The 22,606-nt window shown below is 54.0% G+C and overlaps 1 protein-coding gene across 15 annotated transcripts in view; it reads left to right on the top strand.

Moving 5' to 3' along the window:
- Positions 1–22,606, top strand: part of NCOR2 (nuclear receptor corepressor 2) — a 252,056-nt gene that overhangs the window by 124,046 nt on the left and 105,404 nt on the right. For 13 of the 15 annotated variants that reach the window (XM_080369504.1, XM_080369506.1, XM_080369505.1 and 10 more), the window contains 2 exons: positions 5,474–5,587; positions 18,406–18,462. In XM_080369504.1, the coding sequence (XP_080225630.1) occupies positions 5,474–5,587; positions 18,406–18,462 (171 nt within the window). Of the gene's footprint in view, positions 1–5,473; positions 5,588–17,180; positions 17,200–17,952; positions 18,100–18,405; positions 18,463–22,606 lie in introns of those variants that run through there. The other 2 variants (XM_080369499.1, XM_080369498.1) reach the window with 2 other exon arrangements.

The following is a 22,606-nucleotide window of genomic DNA, read 5'->3' as shown; positions in this document are numbered from 1 at the left end:
ATCTGTATTTTCCCATACCAGATACCATCCCTTTCTTTCTTGCAAGGCAAAGGAGGTTGTTTTGGTTTTGTTTTCAAACAATATGGTTTAATGAATGTGAAGAACCTTTTTCAGTGTGCGTTGCTTTTTATTTGCAGAGGTATCAGGGTGCTTAGGGAGAGGGAGCTAAGAGTCAGCAGAAGCAGCTGTGCCAGGGGTGCAAGGAAGCAGCCCTGTGTGCTGGCTCCCAGAGGCCAAAGAAACATATGGAGCGATGGAAACCACAGAGGTTCCTCGTTGGCTTTGTTGGGAGCTGGGTGAAGCCAGTCCTTCCCCTCTCCCTCCTAGGAAGCTTGGAGAAAATGTTGGTGTCCTTCCTCAGCTGGCAGTCTGGCCTCCGGTCTGTGTCTTTAGTTCACATTTGAGGAAGAAGGTGCGAACCGTGGTCATTTCCGACCCTGGGGAAGGGCTTCCAGCATGGGATGCGTGCCCGGCACAGCGGTGAAGGTCCCTCTCATGGCAGCTGGGAGGGCTGACAACTCTGCCGATCCACTGCCTGACTTTTTTTCAGAGATGCTGAGGAGCTGCTATTGAAGCTGACGGGAGCAGCATATGCTCCTTGCTGTTAAAATCAAGCTGTCCTTCCGTAAGGAAATGGGATTTTTATTGTTGGCTGCTTGGTTGCTTTATTTCTTCCTTCTGAACGAATTTTACGATTCTTCTTCCCCACAAAAATGCTCTGCTGAGTGGGGAAGAAGGTGAAAGTGGCTGTTGGCAGTAAAACCACCCCCTCCCCTCCTTATTTTTTTCTTTTTTTTTTTTTCTTTTTGGCACATGGTGGCAAAGTCATTTGCTAGCAAATCCTGCCCCCCCCCCCCCCCCGACATGGCCTCCTTTCTGCTCCAGCAGGATCCTTCCCCAGCCTGGTCCTCCAGCAGAGCCAGCACATCTGGGAAGAAGCATTTTCAGGGCTGAGGGGGGTGTGGGTGTCATGGTTCCTGTCTGCGATGCTCCAGGAACGTTTTGTCCATCTGTGCATCTGAGCTGTCAGTGCAGGAGAAAGACGAGCGAGGGAAAGCAATCAGCCTGAAACAGATACCGCTCCTGCAGGAACGGGCGGCGGAGCAGGGGAGAAATTGTACGCAGACGGAATATCCTAATGCTTTCCCCCTCTGTCTTTGGGAGGCCTTCTCAGGGTAATTAAATACATTTGTATGGAAAAGCTGTGCAAAAAAAAAAAAGCCCAACCAACCCAAATCCACCATTTCTCCCTTTTTGGCTGTTCCAGAAATGTCAAGGAAGGCTCTGCCTGGACTTTACAAGATGCAAACGTCTTCAGTAAGCTGAGAAACCATCCCCAAACCCTGCGCACCCCTGGCAGAAGGCCACTGCCATCAGCCGTCCCCCGCTCATTCATGCGCCATATGCGCTTAAATCTCTTGCTGAGTCCTCTCTCCCCCTCTTCCTGACAGGGAAGGATAATCCTTATGCATTTATTCCTGGCAGCGGTACTGGGGATCTGAAGGAGGAATAAACTGCTGGGCTGTTCTCCGCAGTGGTGCCTGAGCCTCCTGGGTGCCAAGCTCAGCGAAGGACTCTCTGGGAGTACAACACTCCCACCTGGTGATGGAGGTGGAGCCAGCTGGGTGGAAGAGCTTCAGGGTTCCCCGTTCCATCTATCTCCTGGCTGAGTTTCCTCTGTTTCCCCCTCGGCTCTTTGGAAGTGGTTTTCAGAGATGCCCTGTGGCTGGAAGCCTGTTCCTCTCCACTGGGCCGGTGAAGCATGCTGGTACCTGGGTGATGGCTGCCTGGCAGAAGGTGGTGTGGCAGCTGGGGGCATGTGTCATGACCTTGGCTTCATCAGACAGGCCCCTTTGGCACAGGAGCTGGTACGGATGGGGACAGGGTCTTCCTGAAATGTCACCCACCTTCCTGCTGCAGTGGCCCCTCTGCAGGCTGAGGTCCAGCCAAAGGGACTCTTACCTGGAGAGGGTACCTCTCCCACTTGGAAATGGATGTGTGGATGCTGTAGGAGTCAGGGCTGTGGCTAATGATGGCATCCTGCATCCCTTCAGCATCGCTGCACTGTCTTCCACTGGGGGAGAGGAGGGGGCTTTCGGGCAGCCACTGCTGGGAGCAGGGAGGGAGAGAGTGTGGAGCCGTCAAGACTCATCTCTCATCCCGCTTCTCTCCCTGTAAAGGTCACAATCCAGCCTAGCTTTTGTGGCAGACCTTTAGGAAATCCATTTTGTCTGTGTCTGGGAACCCTGACCTATTTTGCTTTGCTATTTCCCACAGCTCCCAGGGGTAGCTGTCGCGGGCTGAACCTGCTGTGCTCAGGTGTGCTGCCTGCAGCCCCTGCTGCATCCTTACCTCTAGCGTCTGCCCCTTTAACAACCGTACAGTGTTATGCCATAGAGAGTGGAGTTTAAGTCTCTACTGTATTTCAGCTATAATTAGATTTGTATTTTTTCTTTTAACGAGCTGCTTTTAATGAGCCTCCACTTACTGGCAAACTTTCATTTCCTGATATGCCATCAAATCCTCTTGTCTGAAATCACTTACAACATACCCGACCGCTTTGCAGAATTTTTGTGGGTTTCCAGAACAATGTAGCCAAGTTTCTGTCTTATTTTTACCCAAATATTTGCCCAAGAGAGGTGGAGGATTTGACTGATCCCTTTTGGTGGCTCGCTCTTTGGAGTTTTTTGGGGTTTATCCCACACTTTGGGAGTGAAGGTGTGTGATGGGGTGCTGCAGGACACGGAACATGAGCGGGCAGATGCCTGGAAGCGCTGTGTCTGCGCCAGGGCTGCTGCTATGAACTGCTTTGCAGCCTGTGGTTTCAGCCACGGCTTCCCAAAGAGCTCTTGTTCCCTTTGCAGGGTGCTGGGATTTGGGCCACCCGAGGAACAGCCATGGTTGAGCAGAGAATGGAGCTTTGGGGCTGTTCCGTGCATGGTTGGAGGCTCCAGCGTGCTGTGGTAGTGTGTCTCGTGGTAGTTGGGAAGGGCTGGATCCCTGCCGGGCTGGGGAAGGTTCATCCCCTTCCTGGGTGCAGGTGGTCAGAGCTGGCTGTTTCCTGGCCATCCTCACATGTGGCTGGAGTAACCCCTAGGGTAAGACCCCAAGGTGCACATGCTGATGGCATGGTGTGGATCTCAGGCTGTCCTGCCGCTTCCGCAGCCTGCTCCCCACTCCAGCTGGCAATGGCCGCTTTTTTTTGGCTGTATCTTGGTGTTCCCTATGCTGCTGCTTTTCCCTGTATGGGAAGAGATGTCCACCTGTAGGGAGGTGGAGTGGCATCCACAGCGTGAAGTTGCTTCATCCATTGAAACACATTTAGTTTAAGGGTTGTGAGTTTTCTCAGCCAAGCTAGCAGACCTCTGTGGGTGCTTAAGTGTTTTCTTGGACTGCATCCTACCTACAGCCCAAGGGTTGCCAAAGGTTTCATCGACAGGACTAGAGATGATCTGAAGGAGGAATAGGTGCCCACCTTCTTCTTGGGCCACCGGTCACCGCTGTCTCTGGGAGGACGGTGGTGTGCTCACCTCTGGTGCAAGCTGATTGCTCTCAGTCCCAGGTGCATTTTCTTCCTAGTACGAGATGCTTGATTTTCTTTCCCCTTGCTTCAACAGGGGATGCTTTAGCTGCAGGGAGAAAAAAAAAAATGCATTTGGAGGTTCAGAGCTGAGCAGTGAAAAAATCATAGGCGTTTTTTGACAACCGCTCCCTCTCCCGTGCCTGTGCTGCCCCGCAGCTGCCGTGCGTGGCGTGCGCTCTCCCTCCTCGGACGGAGCTGGTGGCCCCAGGAGCAGCCTGGAGAAATCCCTCGTTTCCTCTAGTGGCTGGGCAGTTCCTCCAGCTTACTGGAAGGGCTCCGATGCCTCCTCCTGCCTCGCACCGGTCGGGAGAGCCGGAGGTGCAGGTCATATATCAGCTATACCTGCTGACCACAGTGATACTCAAAATCACTTTCTTGGATCCACTGCTTTATAATTAAAGTTTGCCGTGGGCTGAGCAGCTTGCAGATGGATAGGAGTGCTTTGAAGATGAGTGATCTCTGAAGGTGCATACGTGGATGTGCTCCTTCCTGCTTTCCATCTCCCACGGGGGCAGCTGGCATTCAAGCCAGGTTTGGGGCTGGCTGCATTTTGCTGCACGTGCGGTGGGGATGTGGTGGGCATGCTCGTGGAGCAGCTTTTGGACTCCTGGATGTTTCTGCTGTGAGTGGGAGTGCAGCTGGGGGTGAGACGCGCACCTTGGGTTGTGTTGTCCCAGCACAGACAGGCACACGGAGCTGGAGGGGATGGCACGTGGTATTTTTGCACACAGCTGCTGCGCCTCGAAGCCTAGGTTCCATGAAACGTGGAGCTGTGGCAATGCAGTAAAGACAGTAAGAAAGCCAAAGAGCCAACAACACGAGCTTCTCGGCAATATTGTCTCTGAGGGTGGATCCACCTGGGTGATGGCTGTCCCACCCCTACAGGGATTCCTCTGGTTAGAGCCTGGACTTGGTGGTTTCTGCTCAGGACAGCTTGTCTTGTGTGAAGGGAGGAAGGAATCTTAAAGCCACCTTTCCAGGAGAGCATGATGGCTGTCGGCTGGACGGCAGCTCATGCGGTGTCAGTGCCCTCAGAAGTTCTTGCTGTGCCTGCTGGGGCAGCCGGAGCCGTGCGGCATGCTCCTGCCATGGGCATTTGCAACTGGAGCACTTCGGCTCTCTGTGAAAATTCACCACAGGGTACCTTGGTGGCCCATGTCTAAGCACCATGGTGTCCTCTGCAGGGCATCCTGTAGCTCAGGCTTGTCCTCTTGAGCACTTTGCTTCTCTCACCTTGGCCCGGAGAGCTGCCACATGTCCCGTTGGGCTGACTGACCAGGGACATCAGGATTCGCAGTGTTGCTGCCTGCTGTGCTCTGCTTACTGGTTCATTTGGCTGCATGGTGCATGGGCGGTCGGTGCACAAGCCATTTAATCGATAACAGTCATCCTGAGGTGTCTCCTGTGACCACAGCATCACAAGGTGTAGAGCTGAAGGTGGCGATCAGGCGTGCTACTCGCCCCTCGCTCCTCCACCGCTCCCTGCAGTGCAGCGGCAGCTCCGGAGGCAGGGAGCAGCAGGAAGCTGGGCTGGAGCTGCTGTTCCCTGTAAGGATTTCCAGTAAAATCCTTAGTTCTACCCTCAAGCCCTCTCCAGGAGGCTCATTCAAGGCAGGTCCTCATCCTCTGTGCCTAAAAATCACCGATCCACCAGCGTGGGGCCGGGTGCCTGGGGCAGGCCAGTGCTGCGCTTGCGTGGCAGGGGATGTTCTGCAGCTCTCCTCCCTCTCCCTGTCCCTCCACAGCCTGAGCCTGCCCGTGTCTCTCAGGAAGCCTTCTGCCATGGCAGGGTCTGCCTCAGTCGTGGCACCGCAGAGAGTCTTGTGTGGATGGGGACGGCTGCGTTTCTCCCTGTGACTCACCCTCCTCCTCCCCCTTCTCCTTCCACAGCAACAGTTGGAGGAAGAAGCAGCCAAACCACCAGAGCCTGAAAAACCAATCTCCCCCCCTCCTATCGAGTCCAAACATCGCAGCTTGGTGCAGATCATCTACGACGAGAACAGGGTGAGTCTGGAAAAGATGGAAGTACAAACGTGCGACCGTGCCGTGCCACCCTGGCTGGGGCCAGGGAGGTTGGTAAGGGGTAGGTGTGGGATTCCCCTGGGATAAGACCCCTGGGGTGGAAGCCGTGGGAGGTGGGTACATGGAGCCCTGTCAGGGACAGTGACGACAGAGGGCTGAGCTGTGAGGAGCTTGCTCTGCCGTGTGGACCGAGCACAAATGGCTTCCGAAGAACCTGCCTGGGGGGGGGGTGGTGGTGTCCTGCGATCAGCTTTAGATTTGAAGCATTCAGGAGATGCTTCAGAGCCCCGTCTGTTAAATAGCTTGTTTCATCTTCTCCCGTGGGAGTGAACCTGGTTGAAGGCTGCTTCAAAGGATGGGCTTTGGCATGGTGGGGTGGGCTGCATGGATGGAGGGGGACAGCCGTGATGCTTCAATACTGGCAGGTCAGCTACGAGCTCTCCTGGCTGCCCCTGACCCCCCAGGCTGGAGCAGAAAGGACGTGGATGCAGCCATGGCTGGATTTGTGGATATTTGACGCTGTAAATAGCATTAGCAAAGGTCAGGCTGGCATCCCTGGCTCTGGATCTTTGCCTTGACCGCTCATTTGTTGCGCTCAGCCGTTTGCCTGTAATAGCAGCCTGAGGAGACATGAATTTTGCTGTGTGCTTTGGAGTGATGCTAGGAAATTGGGCCCTTTGGTAGATAATCAAGCGTATTCATTTTCATTTAGGTGTTGGATGAAAAGGATGATTTTGCATAAAAGGAAAACTACCAGTCGCTAATTATTTTGAATTGCGAAGCCTGCGATTTCACTGGGAGCTGCAGAAATCCAGGTGCCCGACTTCTAAAAAGAAAAAAAAAATTAATAATAAAAAAAAATGCATACCCTGCGCTCCCAGGCAGTGCAATTTTCCTGGTTTTTCCTTTTTCCATCTGCTTCTGTCCCTGAGCAATAGGAAACCCAGTGCTGGCATGGTCTATTGTGCGAGTGGGTGAAGGCTGAGGTTGATGTGCTTGAAGCGTTAGCGAGTGCCAGCTGGTGAGAGCTTTACAGACACTGGGCGTTGGGGGCAGGTGCCCAGCGTTCCTCAAAGCCCTGCTCCCTGTGGCACCACCAAGTGCCCTCCCCATCTTGGGCTAGATGGCTTGTGCCTCCTCTGCAAGAGGTTAGGTGCAAAAAAAAGGTCTCAAATGCTTTCGTTCTTTATTCCCTTGAGCCCCATCCTCCTCGGATATTGTCGCGTGCCTGGACCGTGTTACAAGGGAAGGAAACGGGTGGTGGTGCTGAGGCAGGGAGGAAAGGTGATCCTCAACCGTTGCATCTCCAGTGGCCTGTGTCGTAGCAGTCCTCCTTAGCTGGATTTGGCTCAGGGCTGAGTGTCCTGCTGTACCCTTGTCCTGCTTTGTCACCTCTGGTCTCTGCCCACACCAGCAGCAGGGTCAGCCTTTCCCTCCCGTCTCCCTGAGTGTCCCATCACTTTCTCCACAGCAGACACAATCTGCTGTCGAAGGCTCTGCCGTGACTTGGGGCAGACCCTGGGGGTTGCTGCCCTGTCCCATGGGTGGTGCCAAAGAGTGCGGAGAGCGAGCGTAGAGTTCCACGTTTCTGCTTGAAAGGCACGGCTGTAATAGCTGGGACAGTGTCATGCACCGTGCTCAGAGCTGGTGGCACCCATTTGTCACTGTGCCTGACCATTCCCAGTTACGCTGCTCCTCAAAGCCAGCCTGGTACCGGGAGCGTTGTGCTATTGACCTTCACGATACAGTGCACTTGTTCCAGGTGGGTGCTTGTCATGTCTGACACCAAATGTCTGCATAATTCCAAATCTGGTTCCACGTTCGTGTCCACATGATCTCTGGGATGGGTAAATGATGATTCTTCCCCTCTTCTTGTAAAGTCCCCGTGCGAGTAGCGTGTAAGCAAGCCCGTCTGTGGGTAGGCGACTCAAACCAAACCACCCTTCCCTTCTGCTTGATAGAAACCATAGCAGGCTGGAGGGAAGTTCCTCCTTGAAGAAGACATGATCTGTTCCTGGGCAGTGGAGGGTGGGCAGAGCCTTGCTGGCTGATTGCAATAGCTGAGGCTGGGTGTTGGAAGGACCCTTTTAAGTACCATGGTGGGGAGATGCTGAGCTGCAGGCTGCAAGGGGAGGGTGTGCTGGGCCTTCCCAACAGCATTGCCTTTGCCTTAAGTAACAAAAGCGGCATCTATGATGCAGCTGTCCTCCTAAAGGGCATCCCCAAGCTCAGCTTGCAGCCTCTCGTCTCTGTTGGACATGTTTGGGATGCCTTTTGGTGATGACTGCTCCTCCTCTTGGGGCTGGGGGAGGAAAGCTGGAAGTGGAAAGGACGTGGGAGCAATGTCACTTAGGATCATGGGTGGAAAAGGGTGGCTGTAGCTGGACGTCAGGTTGCTCTGGGTGGGCTTGGTGGCAGCAGACCCTCTGGGTGTACCCAGCTGTCAGTGGAATGCCGGGAGAGCCCCAGGCTGCAGCTTAACACTTAATTGCCAGGTGAATTGGTAGGAGGCAAAGGGCTTTGAGCCAGATAAAGATGTATTGATCTAGAGTGGGAAAAGTCACTGAGCCAAATTTTAGGCCTTTCTGCCCCTTCTGTACTGTGGAAAAGCGGTCAAGTTGGATGCCTCAAGGTCTGCTTTGCAGGAAAAGCGGCTGTAATGGCTGAGCCGGGGCTCCAGCCTGTGCACAAAGGGAGGAAAAGCCTGATTTACTCCCTTCGCTCGGCTTGTGGCTTGCTGGAGGGAGCAGTGCATGGTAAGAAACACAGATAAAAAGAAGATATTTAGACCTGGGGAAGAGGCGGGAGAGCAGAGCGCCCCAGAAGAGCTGGCAAAGGCTGAGCTGATCTTTAAAGAGCAATATTGTGGAAGGGGCAGAAAGCCAGCGCTTGTGCCGATCTCAGAGCAGGTGGGAGGCGGCGTGCTTCGTGGAGGGGCTGTCGCCTGGCTCTAGTTTAATTTTTCATGAACCACGGGTCTGTGCTTCCACGAGCACGCAGGAGCTGCTGTGCCCGTTCCCACCGCTCCTGCCAGGCTGTGCCGGAGTTGCACACTGCGTGCAGTTATACCCCGAACAAAGGAGACACCAAAAATGGTCCATGGGAGAGAAGAGGTTATGTGAGGACAGAGCAGCTAGAACTGCCAGAAAATCAAGTTAGCCAGCCATTCTGTGACCTACTTTCCTTTTGGCGATAGCTGTGGCTTTGCAGGGGTGAATGGTTTCTAATTTTAGCTTATGGTTATCAGGGAAGTCTGTATATTTTTCTCACTGCTGCGCTGGGTATGGATGAAGGGTTGGGATGCAGGTCAGCGCGGGCCTGTATCCGATTTTCTCAAAATTCAGCCAATGCTGAACGCCCATCACACTGCTTTTCCCTCTTGTGACCTATTTAACATATACAATTTGAAAAGTTACTCAGCGTCAGAGAGGATAATTGTGGAAAACGTGACCTGTAATGCCCTCTTGCTACACTCTGCTGGACAAGTAATTGATTTCCAGAAAAAAAAGTGGACTGTACAGATTGCGCTGCGGGGAGGAATAGAGAGAAGCTGCTCTTAACTGTGGTGAAATCCTGTACTGGGAGGCTGTGGTTGCATGTGGGAAGGTTTTGGGAGACTTGGGTTGTAGAGAGGCAGTTGATATTTAGGATCCAGGTGCCTCCTGCCCTGGATGTGTGCTGACTGGAACCACTTTATCTTTTTGCCAAAGATGAGCTTGAAGTTGCACCCAAAGAAGTACCTTTTGGGAAGTGTTTGCAGTGTAACAAAAAAACACACAGGCTTGTATTCAAGCCAAAATTTCAACTGTGAGTGCAAAATGCACCATTTCTGAAAGGATGCATGAGGATGGAAGTTAACATTTGTGGGACTATCCATAGACTAAACTGAGAATAATCAGTGGGTAGCATTTTCAGAAGCATCTGAGTCCTATTTTCAAAAGTGCTTTTAGTCCTTGAAGAGACAGAAGGATGTTTGAAAACTGATGGGTGCTAAAATCGCCGAGGTTGTTCAGAGGGTGCAGTGGGGAGCTCAGGGGACTGCTTTGGCTGCAGGGTGCATGGGTGCAGGGTGGGTGCACCCATGTCACCTTTGCCAGTCCCTGTCACCTCCTGCAGGAGCCGGATGCTGGCAGGATGGTGTGGAGCTACCCGGGGAAATGAGACTGTGATGGGCATCTCGGTTGCTGCTAGAGACTGATAGCGATGCAGGCGTTGGAGATCTAAATTAAATCATTTGAGCGACTTTAGTGTCTCCCCTGTGGGGGAAGCTGATCCCTGCTGGGTCTGGCATCTGTAGGGTGGCAGCTGTGTAGCACAGCCTCCTTGCGGGCTTTAATTTGCCCCTCTGGGATGTGTTATTGTATCAAGAGAACAGTGCTTTCTTCCACCTCAGATCCCCATAACCAGGGCAGATCACCTGTGTGTATTTTTAGCTGTGGTTTTATTCCGCTGGGCTGTTCACAAGATTCCTTGCATCCATCTTCCCTTGAAATTGATTGAGCATACCTGAGCTTGAAGATGTTTTTGTGCTTTCAGTGGAAATTTCCAGGTCCCTTGCTAAGCACGGGGAGGAGGGCAGCACTGCTCTTGCTCCGCATTGCTCTCTGTGCCGATGCTGGGCTGGCTGAGCCCTGCTTGTCAGCGCATCCTGGAGGAAGCTGCACCACAGCCACCCTGCCCGTGCCAGCAGCCCACCTTGACTTGGCTGGGTGAATTCTCCTCTGAGTTCCTTCTGTCCCCAAAGTCCCCCATTGGCCACCATGCACGCGTGCATGCAGACGTGCTCACGCCTTCTCTCCGACCATGGTGAGAACGTGGAGCCTGCAGGTACCCAGCTCCAGCTCTCCGCAAGCCTGGTCAGGTGGCTGAAGGTTCTCTGCAGCCCTGCCGTGCATCAGAGCCAGGCAGGGACCAGCAGCCAAAAAGCAGCCTCCATCCTTGTGTCAGACCCATCCCTGCAAACAAGCGCGCGTCAGCTTTCCTCTAAAACATTGAGCTCATTTATTGGCGAGGGAGAGGTCGCATCAGGACACAGTGTGCCTTTGCCCTCCGCCGCTGTGCCAGGGAGGGGACGCCACGTGCTGCGACCCACCGCAGCGTGGCGAGGGCTGGGATGGGTCTCCCCGCATTACCTCTGGCACATTGCGGGTGCCAGCGGCCACGCAAGCCCATCCCTGCTCTGCTGTCAGCCCTCCGAAAAACTGCGTTTGATGCAGCGCAGGCAGGGGAAGCAGGCAGCGGTGTCTGCCTCGCTCTGGGGCTTGAGTTGGTGGAAATCAATAAGATTAAATTTTAATTCGTTTTCTGTCTCTGTGCTTGTTCCTTCAAAAGGGCACAGCTATCTATCTATAAATTCAGCATTATGCTGTAAAATTGGAATTCAAAGGATTGTTTTGAACTTTTCCCACCCCCACCTGCTGTTGTGTCTGTGCGGAGCGTGTTCCCAGCTATCCATTTACCCTCCTCAAATACCTTCATAAAGCATTAATGCCCCATCCATAAATAAGAGAATAAATAAATGAACACTTTTAGTATTGCAAAGTATAATCTAGCCGTTAACTACTCAAAGGCACTGAGTGTGACTCAGATCCCATGGGGGTTTTATGTCTGTATAACTCTGATTTTCTATGAACTCCTGATTTACATTAGAAAGGGAAGAATCAGGCCTGCATCGTCAGCACGGAGCTAGTGCAGTAAATAAAACCTTATCAGTGAAACCACTTTCGAGCATTAAATCTGCAGGGTTTTTTAGAATTTATCGTTTCTGTGGTAGTGTGTGTTGGGGGGGGGGGGGGGGGCGCATTTTGTATTTAGCTACTGAAAAGGCCTCGTTTGTTTTGCTTTTGTTTCTAATAACTTTTATTCCAGGGTTGCCTCATCTTGGCTTGGTGATGCAAAATGGGCTTTCGAGTGGTCTGGATAAAACTGGAAAGGTCAGAGTTTAGATGACTTTAACGCTTCTGCATGTTAACAAGGTTTCCAAAAAGATAAATTGAAACATTTAGCCTGGAGTCATTGAGAATCCTTTCATTTTCTCTTGGATTTTAAGGAAAGTGGGTTTTTTTGGTTGTTTTTTTTAATGGTCCTGGTGTCTATTTTTAACATCTGCTTCAGGATCTGGAGTTCCCAGCAGGTTCATTGACACAGGTGCTTTGTCCACAACTAACCCAGACCAAATAATGCCTTGTCCTGTGTTTTCAGGTCCTGGAAATAAAGGCAAGAAGTGCAGACAACCCCAGTCTGTCTGAGGGTGGAGGGCAGACCCCGTGGCACAGCTCTGGCTCCTGGGCTTGAGTGACCAGAGCTTTCCCGTAACTGCTCCAGTGCCACGACTGATTCTTGAAAGCTGCCTGTGCAATGCCAATGTTTTCAGCAGGTTTGCGATGGCAAAACGTTCAGCCACGGTTTGCAATGGCAGAGCCTTGTTAGCACCTTGCTTTAACCTTAACACGCCTCTGAACAGCATCGCAACCTCGCAGACAGCAGCGCGTGATGCTGGGTCTGTGTGCGAATGGAAATCCAGTTCCAGCCGGGGGTTCATCCCTCGGCCAGGGATGGAGTGTGAGCGAGTGACCACAGAAACCGGCTGGCAATGGCTAGCCAAAGCCGGAGACTGGCAAGCCACCAAAATGAGTCGGCTTGTCACGCTCCGCACAGGATAGGCCGGGACTGGTGTTGACACGTGGCTCCAATGTGACTCGTTTCCTCAGTTTTCTTGCTATTTGTGGTTAGTCATTTGTAACGACCGCTGCACACATCTGCTGGCCTGAGCAGCAGGGATGGGGCTCTGTCACCGCTGGCGTAGCAAGGGCATGGCTCTGGCCAAGCTCAGGGAGGCAGGGGGCTGTGCGGGGCACCCGCATGGGCACCCTTGGAGAGCATCAGCCCCTGGGCTGGCAGAGGGGAGCCTGGCACGTGCCACTGAGGCTGACCGATGTCCCCTGATGCTCAGGGACGTTTGGCTTCAAGGAGAAGCTGAGGAGGAGACGTATCCTTGGGTTCCCAGGTTGGGCTGGGAGCACTGGTGGTGGCCATCCCTGCTGGCTGTGGGAGACGGGGAGGGGGGAGCGGTGTCTTCCCTTCCCACGGCGCTGGGGCTCATCCCACCTGCTTTGTGGGGAGGGCGGCACATTGCTGGGGTGGTTTGGCGCTCGGAGAGAGGATACGGAGGTTTACAGGGGAAAAAATTAGTACCTGTGGTCGTAGGAATGAAAACCTTTCCCCAGGAAACCAGCACTGCCAGGTTGTGGTTTGGTCCCAGCAGATCTCGGCGTCGAGCTTTGAAATCCCCCCAGACTGTTTGCTTTCTGCTTCATCTAGAAAGGTGTCTCCATGATTCTGGCTGACTTCAGCCACGCTTCTCTTTGCATTTTGTTTTCAACAAAATCCAGCTCCAGCCTGCCTCTTTGCTGTGCCACTCCTGCAGCTCTGCCTGTCCCCAGGACATTGTGCTGCTGGGACAGGGGTTTTTGCCAGCGCCGCCCTGCACACAGCTCTCCTGCCTCTCGGAGAGCTTTGCTTATCTCCCTGCAGGACATGCCTGGTCCCAAACACCAACCCTTCCACTCCCCAGCGCTGCTGCCTATGGGCTGCTATAAATAACCCCGGGAGCACGGTTCAGCTGCAGCAGCTTTGTGCTGCATGGAGCCATGGCTGGAGCCGGTCCAAGAAAATGCCGCCTCCTAATTTCAGATCCGCTTTCTCAAAATAACTCTTGTGTTTCCTTCTTTTCCATTTTTAAACTTCGCTTTAAGAGCCTATGCAAAATCCCAGACACTCCCTTCCCTGGTTTCGGATGCTCGGCTGCCTCGCGGGGTCGGCTCGTCATCCCCGCGGGAGCTCACGTGGCCGGGAAATTGTTCTCCTGCCCGCTTCCCCCTCCCAAGCCTATTTTAAGTTTCTTCAAAGGAAAAACAAGGGGCTGGAGTTTACTTTGGAAGCCAAGTGCTTTTTAGGCGAGAATGGAGATTTTCATAGTCTACAGGGAGGTGTTTGTTGTTGGCGAAGATATCTTTAGCTCCAAGTCTTTTAGTGGAGCATGAGATGGGGTAATAGCACGGTCTGCCTGCCCGTGTCCCTGCCCATGCCCCTGCCCGGGGAGGGGGCTGTTCTTTAGGGACAGATGTTCCTGTGTGCCACATCTGCAGGTCTCCTTTGGCATCTGTGAGGTCCGCAGTGCCACAGATCGGGGCTCATGGTTCAGCTGTGCTTCTTGAGACACCTTGATCCCTGTGAGAATGCACATGGAGGGCTCGTATACCATGGGCTTTGCTCTTCAGCTGGGTCGTGCTTAAATGTGCTTCACGCTGCCCTCGGAAGCACCGTGGTGTGCTCATGCTGCTCCAAACCCGGAGCTGGTCCAAACCCAGAGCTGCTCCACTGGAGCAAAGTGACTCTGATGTAAATGGGAGCAAAACTCAGTCCCTCCACGAACGCCGCTGCTCCCGGTGCTGCAGGAGTATTTCAGGGCTCTGTACCGAATCGGGAAAAGGGGTCATTAGCTGCTTGCTGTGGAGCTCCAGAGGGAATATAAAATGAGTGGGGATCTTCATGTGGCTCACCAGAAGTAATGAGTAATTTTGCTTCCCAATATATTTATTTCTGTTAAATGAAAGAGATTGCAGGCATGGGCAGGGTTATTCAGCAGATGTAGGATGAACTCTCTGGTTTCCTTCTCGCAGGGTCAATCACTAAATGTACTCCTAACAAAATCAATATTGGAATCAAGTCCTAGGTGGATGTGCCTTTGGAAAGAAAAGGATTTAACGGGCTGCTGGTGGTTTTCAGCAAAGGTCCTGTGGTGGTAGGGGAAGCTGGGGGCTGCACTTGCGCCTGAACAGTTGGACATTTGCCTAAATTCTCCAGCTGAGCTTCTGGCTAGCTGGTTCCCCAGGTGGGAGCGTGTCTCTGGATCTGTGTGTCCTTCAGGATGGGCCCCAGCACAGTGAGAACCTTCTGTTGGATGTAATATGACCTTCCCAATTCTGCCGACAGCTCTCACCTCTGTCTGCGTGGCCTTTCAGGCAGCTCATTACGGTTCTGCTATGATCTGATAAATGCAGCAAGGAGCATCAGCAATTACAGTGGGTGTCAGTGTTAATTGGCCAGCTTTAAAGACAGAGGTATTTCTTTGTGTACGTACAAAGCTATGACGTGCTCAGAATAGCTTTCCCTCCTGATCTTCCGTTCTGGAGACGTGTATATTACAGTTGGTTAATGCAAGACAAATTATGTCATTCTTCTTGATTCACCACATGTTCTGCCTGTGGTGATTTGCCTCTGGGTTGCCTCATTAAGGTGTCTAAACATGGCAAATGCAGCAGCTGAACATACTTGGCTTTTTCACAAAGTTAATTGCATTGTACACAAGGGCCTGCAGTGACATCGGTCCCTGGCTGTGCCATCCGCTGCTGCCAGAGCATCTTTCACCAGCATTGGTCCCCAGGAGAGCAAGCCTTCGGTGAGACTGGCTGCCTCAAGCTGGGGCTGCAATCTTCTACCTACAATTAATCGGTTTGCTGATTTTTTTTTAATTTTTTTTTTGTCCCGGGTATGCACCACAAAAAATTCAGGTAAGCTGATACTTTCCGCTTGCCAGTGGGCAGGAGGGTGGTTGGCCAAAATCACCCTCTTGGCAGTGGACACAGAGTGTTTTGCAGCAGTTTTAATGACACCGCCACTGAAAATCTTACCCCCTGGCTTTAATTATTTAAAGACTTCTGAATGCCAGGGTGCTGATGTTCTCCAAGGTCAGTAGATTTTGCAGCTCGTGGAGACCAAAACCTGAAGTGCTGGCTGGGAGTTCTCCGTGGTGCGATGAATATTTCGACGGGGCAAGTCCCTGTTGATGGAGTCCGACGCACAGCAGGAAAATGTCTGATGCTTTGGGGGGAGCTGGGCCAGGCTGTGCATCCCTTGGGTTCCTCCCCTGGGCTGTGCTGGCTGGCATTTGATTTCCCCATCATCAGCTGAAGAATCCTCGGGGACAGCAGAGCTGGGTGCTGCATTGGCTGGGGGCTCCGTCGTCATGATCCTGGTGGGAAATCCCCCTTCAGGGGAGGGATCTGGCGGGGAAGAGGCACGCGTTCTGTAGCAGATGTGGTATTTTAGGAGCCGGGTAGACACGTGTCTGTTACTATTCAGGGTGTGTGTGAAGCTTCGTGCATGCTGTGGTTTGCAGATAGGTCCTGGCGCCGGGGATCGCTTTGTTTCCCCCGTGGGTCAGGTGGGGATGGTCCCTTCGTTCCTTTATGCATCAAGTAGCCACGGAGGATGCTTAATGTGGTACCTTGACATAAAGCTGGTTTTCTGTGGAGGTTTGCTGGCCGCATGGTCCCCTACAGCTGTCACCTCCAGAGCTGGTAGAAGGATGGTTTGCCAAGTGCTAATGAGAACGTGAGGAGTCACAGTGACAATCCCTGTCCTCGCTGGGGAGCATGAGGCACACTCACATCGGCAGCAGTCTGGCATGGGAGAAGAGTTGGGAGCAGTTCATTGCAGTGTGGAAAATGTCTTTGCGGTCTGTAAACACGTGGCCCCTTTCCCTGGAGCCCAAGCAAGGGCAGGCGCTTCCTTCTGTTGCGGCTGTTTCCCAGCATCTTCCAGCCTTTGCTCCAGGATGCACTTGCTCTCCAAAGACCCGTCTCCGTCACCTGGATGACCGTGCTTTCCCGGTGCTCCCTGGAAGCATCTTGCCGCCAGTCCGGCACTGGACAGAAGCATGGCATGCACTGGGTGACACAGGGGTAATGCTGGAGCAAGGCGCTGGGTGGCTGCCCTGTCTGCACATCCCTGAGGGCTGCAGAGAGACATGGGTGCGGGGGGCACCTCCCCACCCATGGGGCTCCTGGGATGGAGCAGGGACTCGGGAGCGGCCAGAGGGGCAGAGCAGCTCCCCGGGATGCGCTCCACCTGCATTTCGGGCTCTGTCACAGCTTCACTAGCTGCTCTGCTTGTGTGTGTCTGTGTCCTTCTCTGTGAGGTCCAGGCAGTGATCACGACATCTCTGAACACTGCTCCACTGTGCAGGAGTGCTGCAAATGAGCACGCAGGAATGCATTAATAGTGGGGCTGCTGTGTGCACCGTGCATACGTGTGGGGATGGTGCCAGAGCAGGCACACATCACGGTTACATCTCTCCTAGCATCCTTGAAATCACTTCTAAATTGCCAAGAAGCCTTGCATCCTCCCAAGCGTAGAGTAGAGGAGCTGGAAACGTGTCCTGGTCGCCTTGTTGCGGCAAGGCAGCTGGCGTGGGTTTTGCAGCAGGGCTGGGGTGCTGAGCTGGGGTGCTGAGCGTCCTGCGGGCAGGGTGACTCATGCAGCTGCGCCCGAGGCCAACTGTGCAAAAGTGCGCACTTGCAGATGGGGCTGTGCGTGGGTCTGCAAAGCCCCGGCCAGGAACTTTCACACCTACTGGCTGCATTGGCACTTCTGATGACCAGCTGGCAGCGGGGGGTTAAGGGAAGCTTTTGGAAACCCACCTAGTGGGGTGGATGGGGGGGGAAAGCTGGGCAGGGCAATTTGCTGGCTTTTGGTGAAACATCCCCTGCGCTGAGACCCTGGGAAACATCCCGCCGTGAGCCGGTGTGAAGGTGAGAGGTGCTCACTGCTGGAAAGCAGTGTGAGCCAGACCCCCAAAGCTGAAATCCCTTCCCTGCCTCGGGGGGTCTTCGCCCAGGGTTTTCCAGAGCCCTCCTGGCTCTTCTGGGGAGCCCAGGGCTCCCCTAGCTCCCACCCTGCAGCTCCATTAGGCTCTAGTGTTTATTGGGTTAAAATGTTGAATGTTCAGGTTAAAACTGTTTAATGTGTTTTTAAAAAAGGGGTTTAAGGGTTTTCTCCTCCCCACTACCCCCCCGCCCCCTTCCTCCATTTAAATATTTAAATCCTGGGGAAGCTCAGCCCACTGCTCCTTCACTCCTATTTTAGGCAACTGTGGGTTTTCTACCACACACCCCCCTGACACCCCCCCCCCCCCCCCCCAGTATCTAAACCTACCTATTTTATTGAACAAATACCTCCATCTCCTTGCCCCTCTCACTGTCAGGTATTTGGTTTTATCAGCTCAGCCCCATGGCTTGTCGGCAGCGTGCAGCGATCTGGATTTATCCGACTGTCAGTAACCCCCACCGAAAAGCCGGGGCTTTGCGAGGAAGTGCTGTTTACTGAAAATGTCATCTTTTATTTAGATGCCTGCTGCAGCCAACCCATGTCTTTTTTTCAGGCCTGTTTAATTAGTAACCACTGCACAGCCCCTGACACGTGTTCCTGGGTGGTTTTTTCCCCTCTAATAAGCACTAGGTAGCTTGGCTTGGGGGTGGGGGGGCAGCACAGGGCTTCTCTGCAGCGGGGAGGGGAGGGAAGCAAGAGATGAGGAGCTGAGGGCAGCTCACATCTAACCGTCACATGCTCGTGAAGCGATGAATCCTAGAAAGGGCATCTCTGCGTGCGTGCTGGCTTGCCCACCCTCCTCCTGGCACGGCGGCCGTGCGGAGGTAGCGGGTGCGATCCCCCCACCTGGTACCCGGGGGGGCTGTGGATTGGGGTCGCTTCCCAGGCAGACCTCGGATGCATTAAAGTCATGATAACTCAAGTGCCAAAGCCCATCATCCATGGGGCTTGCCTGCGGGTCCAGAGGCAGAGCTGAACCTTTCCACCCACGTCCAGGGAGGGGTGGGATTTGTGTGGCTCTGGGGAGGTTTGGGAAGGGGGTTTCACCCAGGGCAGAGCTGGAGTGGAGGGCTGCAGCTGTAACTGATGGCAGAAATAAGTTTTCTCTCTCTCCCTTTTCCTCCCTGCAGAAGAAGGCAGAGGCTGCCCACCGCATCCTGGAAGGACTGGGTCCCCAGGTGGAGCTGGTGAGTGTTCGCTCTGGCTGCGGGGAGGGGGAGTGGGGCAAGGTTTGGAGCCAGCACAGCGCCCGGTGTGTGTCTGAGCTGTCAGAAGGGAGCCCTGCTGCTGGCCGGGCCCTCCCCTGGCACAGCACCGAGGCAGGAAGCACAGCGGCTGAGCTGAGCACCCAAACACACACAGCAGCCCTCTTCGGAGAGCCTTAACCCTTAGGCTCCTTCCTCACCCGCTGCAGCGGGGCTGGGGGCGGCAGGGGCTCCGGCGCACTCTGCCGCTGCTCAGGATGCTGGTGGTTTCATCGGCTGGTGGCAGCCACAGCACCAGGGCTTTGGGGCTGCTGCCTGGCCAGCCGGGCTGGTGGTGCTGGGGGAAGGGATGGGTGCTGGGACCGCTGTCCCACTCGCTGCAAATGGAGGTGGGTGCTGGAGGGTGCTCCATCTAAGCACGGCACAGTCACCGCTGCAAGGACCTGCAGGTATCGGGACTCACACACAGCCTGTTTCTCACTCGTGCGCAGGGAAGCTGAGAAAAACAACTTACAATAAACAGTCAGGTTTGGCCTGCCCCCTCAGCTGGCAGAATCCAGCTGTAAGTCAGGTGGGATTGCTGGAGGGGTGGCTGAAAGCAGCCCGACGGGCTGAGTCCCGGACCAGGGTGTCTAAAAGGTGCACCTGCAGTGATGCTGCTGGCAGGATGGGAGCGGGACGGCCACGGTCTGATGGAGCATCTCTTGTTTGGCACCAGATGTGAGGTGCAGTGGACAGCCCACGGTCCTTGGCAGCTGTAATTTGGGCTTGCCTTGTGGAGGTGGTGCTGATCGCTGTCTTCCCCGGGTGTGTAAGGGAGAGGTCACAAGGGAGCTGGTGCTCGCTGCTGCGTGTCGGAGCCCACTTCCTTGGTTGGGGAGGTAGCGCTCGCAATTTTTCCTTTGAGTCACCAGGGTCAAATCCTTTGCTCTCGTCTCTGAAGGCTGGTGATGCCTGGGGTTAGTGCTTCCTCATCCAAAAGATGTTGCATTCCGCCACCCCCCTGCCCCCCTTCCCCCCCCCCCCCCCCTTCCTTTTTTCCCCTTTTTTTGTTTGTTGATGCTTTGTTGCTGACACTGCACGGGGGGGCTGTAGCAGAGCCCAGTGCAAGCCTTTCCTCGTCACCCTGCCTTGCTCCTGAGAGGGCTTGGGAAGCCTCTGCTGAGAGACCCCTGCAAACCCCTGGCTGGGCTCTGTGTGTGCCTTGCACTGCCTCATCATCCTGCGCAGAGAGAGGCACTTCCTATGGCCCAGCCCCCACGCCGTGTGGGGCAAAACAGCACCCGGGGCCTGCCAGCGGCCTCTGAGAGACAGGATGAATAGTCAGGTCTTCTTCTGAGTTGGAAAGGAAGCAGCTCCAGGAAGGAGAGTAGCCTTGCGTGCTCTGCCCGATGCACATGCCTGCTCCACCGTGTCTCGCACGCCGTGCACCAGCCCTGGCGCTGCTGCAACCCAGGAGTCTCTTGCAGGGAGGTTGAGCAGCCTGGTGCTCATTCTGTGCAAAACCTCTGCAAGGAGCGGTGGTGACTGTCACTGAAACACAGTCTTGTGTTGCTCTCTGCTCTGCTCGGCACCTTGCTTCAGGTTGTTCAGAGAGCCCCGGTTATTGCATTTGCAACAGCGATGGTGGCAGATGCATGTCAGCTCTGTGGCAGGGGAGATTGCCAGGGCTGATGGTGTGAGGCAAGAGGTCACAGTAGAAATAGGTTAGTTATGGCAGAGGGTTTGGAGGTTACGGCAGTGCTGGCAAATCACGGCTGCGAGCGCAGTGAGGTGGTGCGAGGCCTCGGATGCTGCTGGCAGGATGGAGCTGGAGGCTGCGTTCCCTGCTTGTGCTGGCCTTAGTGGGGCAGGGGGGCTGCGGTGGGGCTCTGCTTTCTGTCTTGCTGGCAGCAGGTTTCTCCGAGGGGTTTGTGTGTGAGCAAAGAGAGAAATCTTACTGCCTGAGCACATCCAGGGGCTTGCTGAGGCTGCCTGGCGTTAGGTGGAAGGAGGGGTTTTGGGGTTGATCCAGTGTAGCATAAATAGGGATTTACCCAGAGGGTTTGGGTCTGTGTGATGTGTTTCCCATCAAGTTGGAAGCTGCTGGGAGATGGCCCAGCTCTAGGAGGAAACTTTGAATTCCTGACTTCAGTCTTTTAAACAGCTCCCTCTGAGCTTTCGGGCTCTTCACTGAAACTGGTGTCCTTGGGTTGTGCATCTCAAGGAAGCAGCAAGTGCTTGTTGCTGGTCCCTGGCTTCTCAGTGCTTTGACCCTGCCAGGCCTGGCCCTGCACTTTTTTTGGCTTGGAGGTGTCATTCATGGCTCATCCTGTTTGGAGGAACCTCTTTTTTTATGCTTCTGGGGTTTTTAAACATGCAGAACTGTCCCCAGATCCCTTTGCCTGATTCTCTGCTGGTGCTCCTCCATCCTCACTGCTGGGGCTTCAGGTGACCCTGCAGCTCTTCCCTGGCCCCCACATCACCCCCAGCTGATGCAGAGGGTGCTGGTGTGCTGTGTGGTCGCGGCTGCTGCCCCCCGCCAGGCTGGGGACCTGGCCCTGTGGTGGAAATCGCCTCCTGCCCAGGGGTCCCCAGGAAGCAGGGATCCAGTTCAGGTCCTGGGAAGCAGGTGCTGCCCTCCAGGTCAGGAGGAGGTTGTGACTCAGTAAACCAGGACTCTGCTCATTTCATCCCTGCGATGTAGCGGTACCATTTTAAAAATGACCCCATGTTTTCCCCAGGGAGAAATGCCATTGAGATGTATAGTCTGAATGCTGCAGTGGCCAGAAAGCCATTGAGACCTTTCATCCTGTTTTATTTTTAAAGAGCTTTCAGTAAATCCAAGGTTTTTGCAGTAATAGTTCTGAATTATAATTATGTCTTTCTTAAATGTCATCCCCCAGAGACATGCATTACATGTCCCTTACCCTGGAGAAGCACTGTGAATGTTTTGAAGATGTCACCTTACCCATCTGACCTGTCAGCTTTCCTTCTGCTTGCTCGTTGAGGAAGCAGTAATTCCGTGCAGGTTGCGGACGGCTCTGAGGGAAGATGCTGTTTCTCCATTCCTGCCCTGTTGAGAGTAAAGTTGCTGTAACTATGTAGTCTGTGAGGATATGTTCTCTATGGGGTAGGTGGAACTTCTCTCCTGGTCTTGCTGCACTGCGTGGGCTGAGCTACGGTGCTGAGGCTGTTGTGCAGACAGAAAACTCTTTGAGATGCTGGTGTCATGTGGATCTTGGCTTTGAGTCCTGGAGTTTCTGATTTCTGGATGTTTGGCTGTTTCTTCTAAAGTGATGTGTTCCAGTGCTTGCCTGTTAATGCTTAGGTTTGCTAGAGAAGAATTTAAGCGGCTTTTTATGTCATGGATGAGTAGTAGTAGAGAAGAATCGGCAGCCCTTGGTGAGCTGAGTGGCATCAGGGCATCCGCAATGTCCGTATGTGCATAAGCATCTTCTGACCCAGACGCAAACCAAAACGTTCTGTGTTTCCCAGGGGGAAGGTCTCTGTGCCTCGCCACATGCTGGCTTCTTAGCTTTGATTTTTATGAGCACAGAGGGAAGAGAGACACTTGTATTTATCAGTGTTACCAGTTCCTGCAGTTGTCTTCCAAGGGGAAGTCACTGGCCAAGGCCACCAGCGGTTCCTCCAGTTGGGCTTTGCCAGGGTGACTGTGGACATGACGCTCCAGAGCCATGGGTTGATTTCTTCTCTCCACGGTGCAGACCTGCCTCCCTTGAGCTACGTGCTGAGATGGACGTCTGTGTTCTTCTGAGATTTCCAAGTGCAAAGTGCACAGCCAGCTGCGAGCCTGGAGTCGGACCAGCAGATATAAGAGGATTCATGATAGAAATACCCCTGGGGAAGGGACACTGCTGAGAATACGTCTTCTTCTGGGGGACCTGCTTGTCCCTCTTGTCTGCCCCGGCTCTGCCAGCACGGGGTGGGTGGTTGCCCTTGCGGGTGTCTCCTGGTGGGCTAGCAGCCCGCCATCCCCTCACAGGGTAGCGGATGCTGGAATCCTGCTGGCAGTCCTGCAGCCTTCCTGGGGCACGACGGTTCATCTCACCACCTTTGTCTGCCTGGGGCTCCTCTGCATGCCTCTTCCACGTGGGGATTACCTGCGCTTTCCCAGTGACAAGGG

Source organism: Falco punctatus (assembly GCF_963210335.1).
Source record: "Falco punctatus genome assembly, chromosome: 1".
In the NCBI taxonomy this organism is placed as follows: Eukaryota; Metazoa; Chordata; class Aves; order Falconiformes; family Falconidae; genus Falco; species Falco punctatus.
This window is presented reverse-complemented; position numbering and strand designations above follow the sequence as displayed.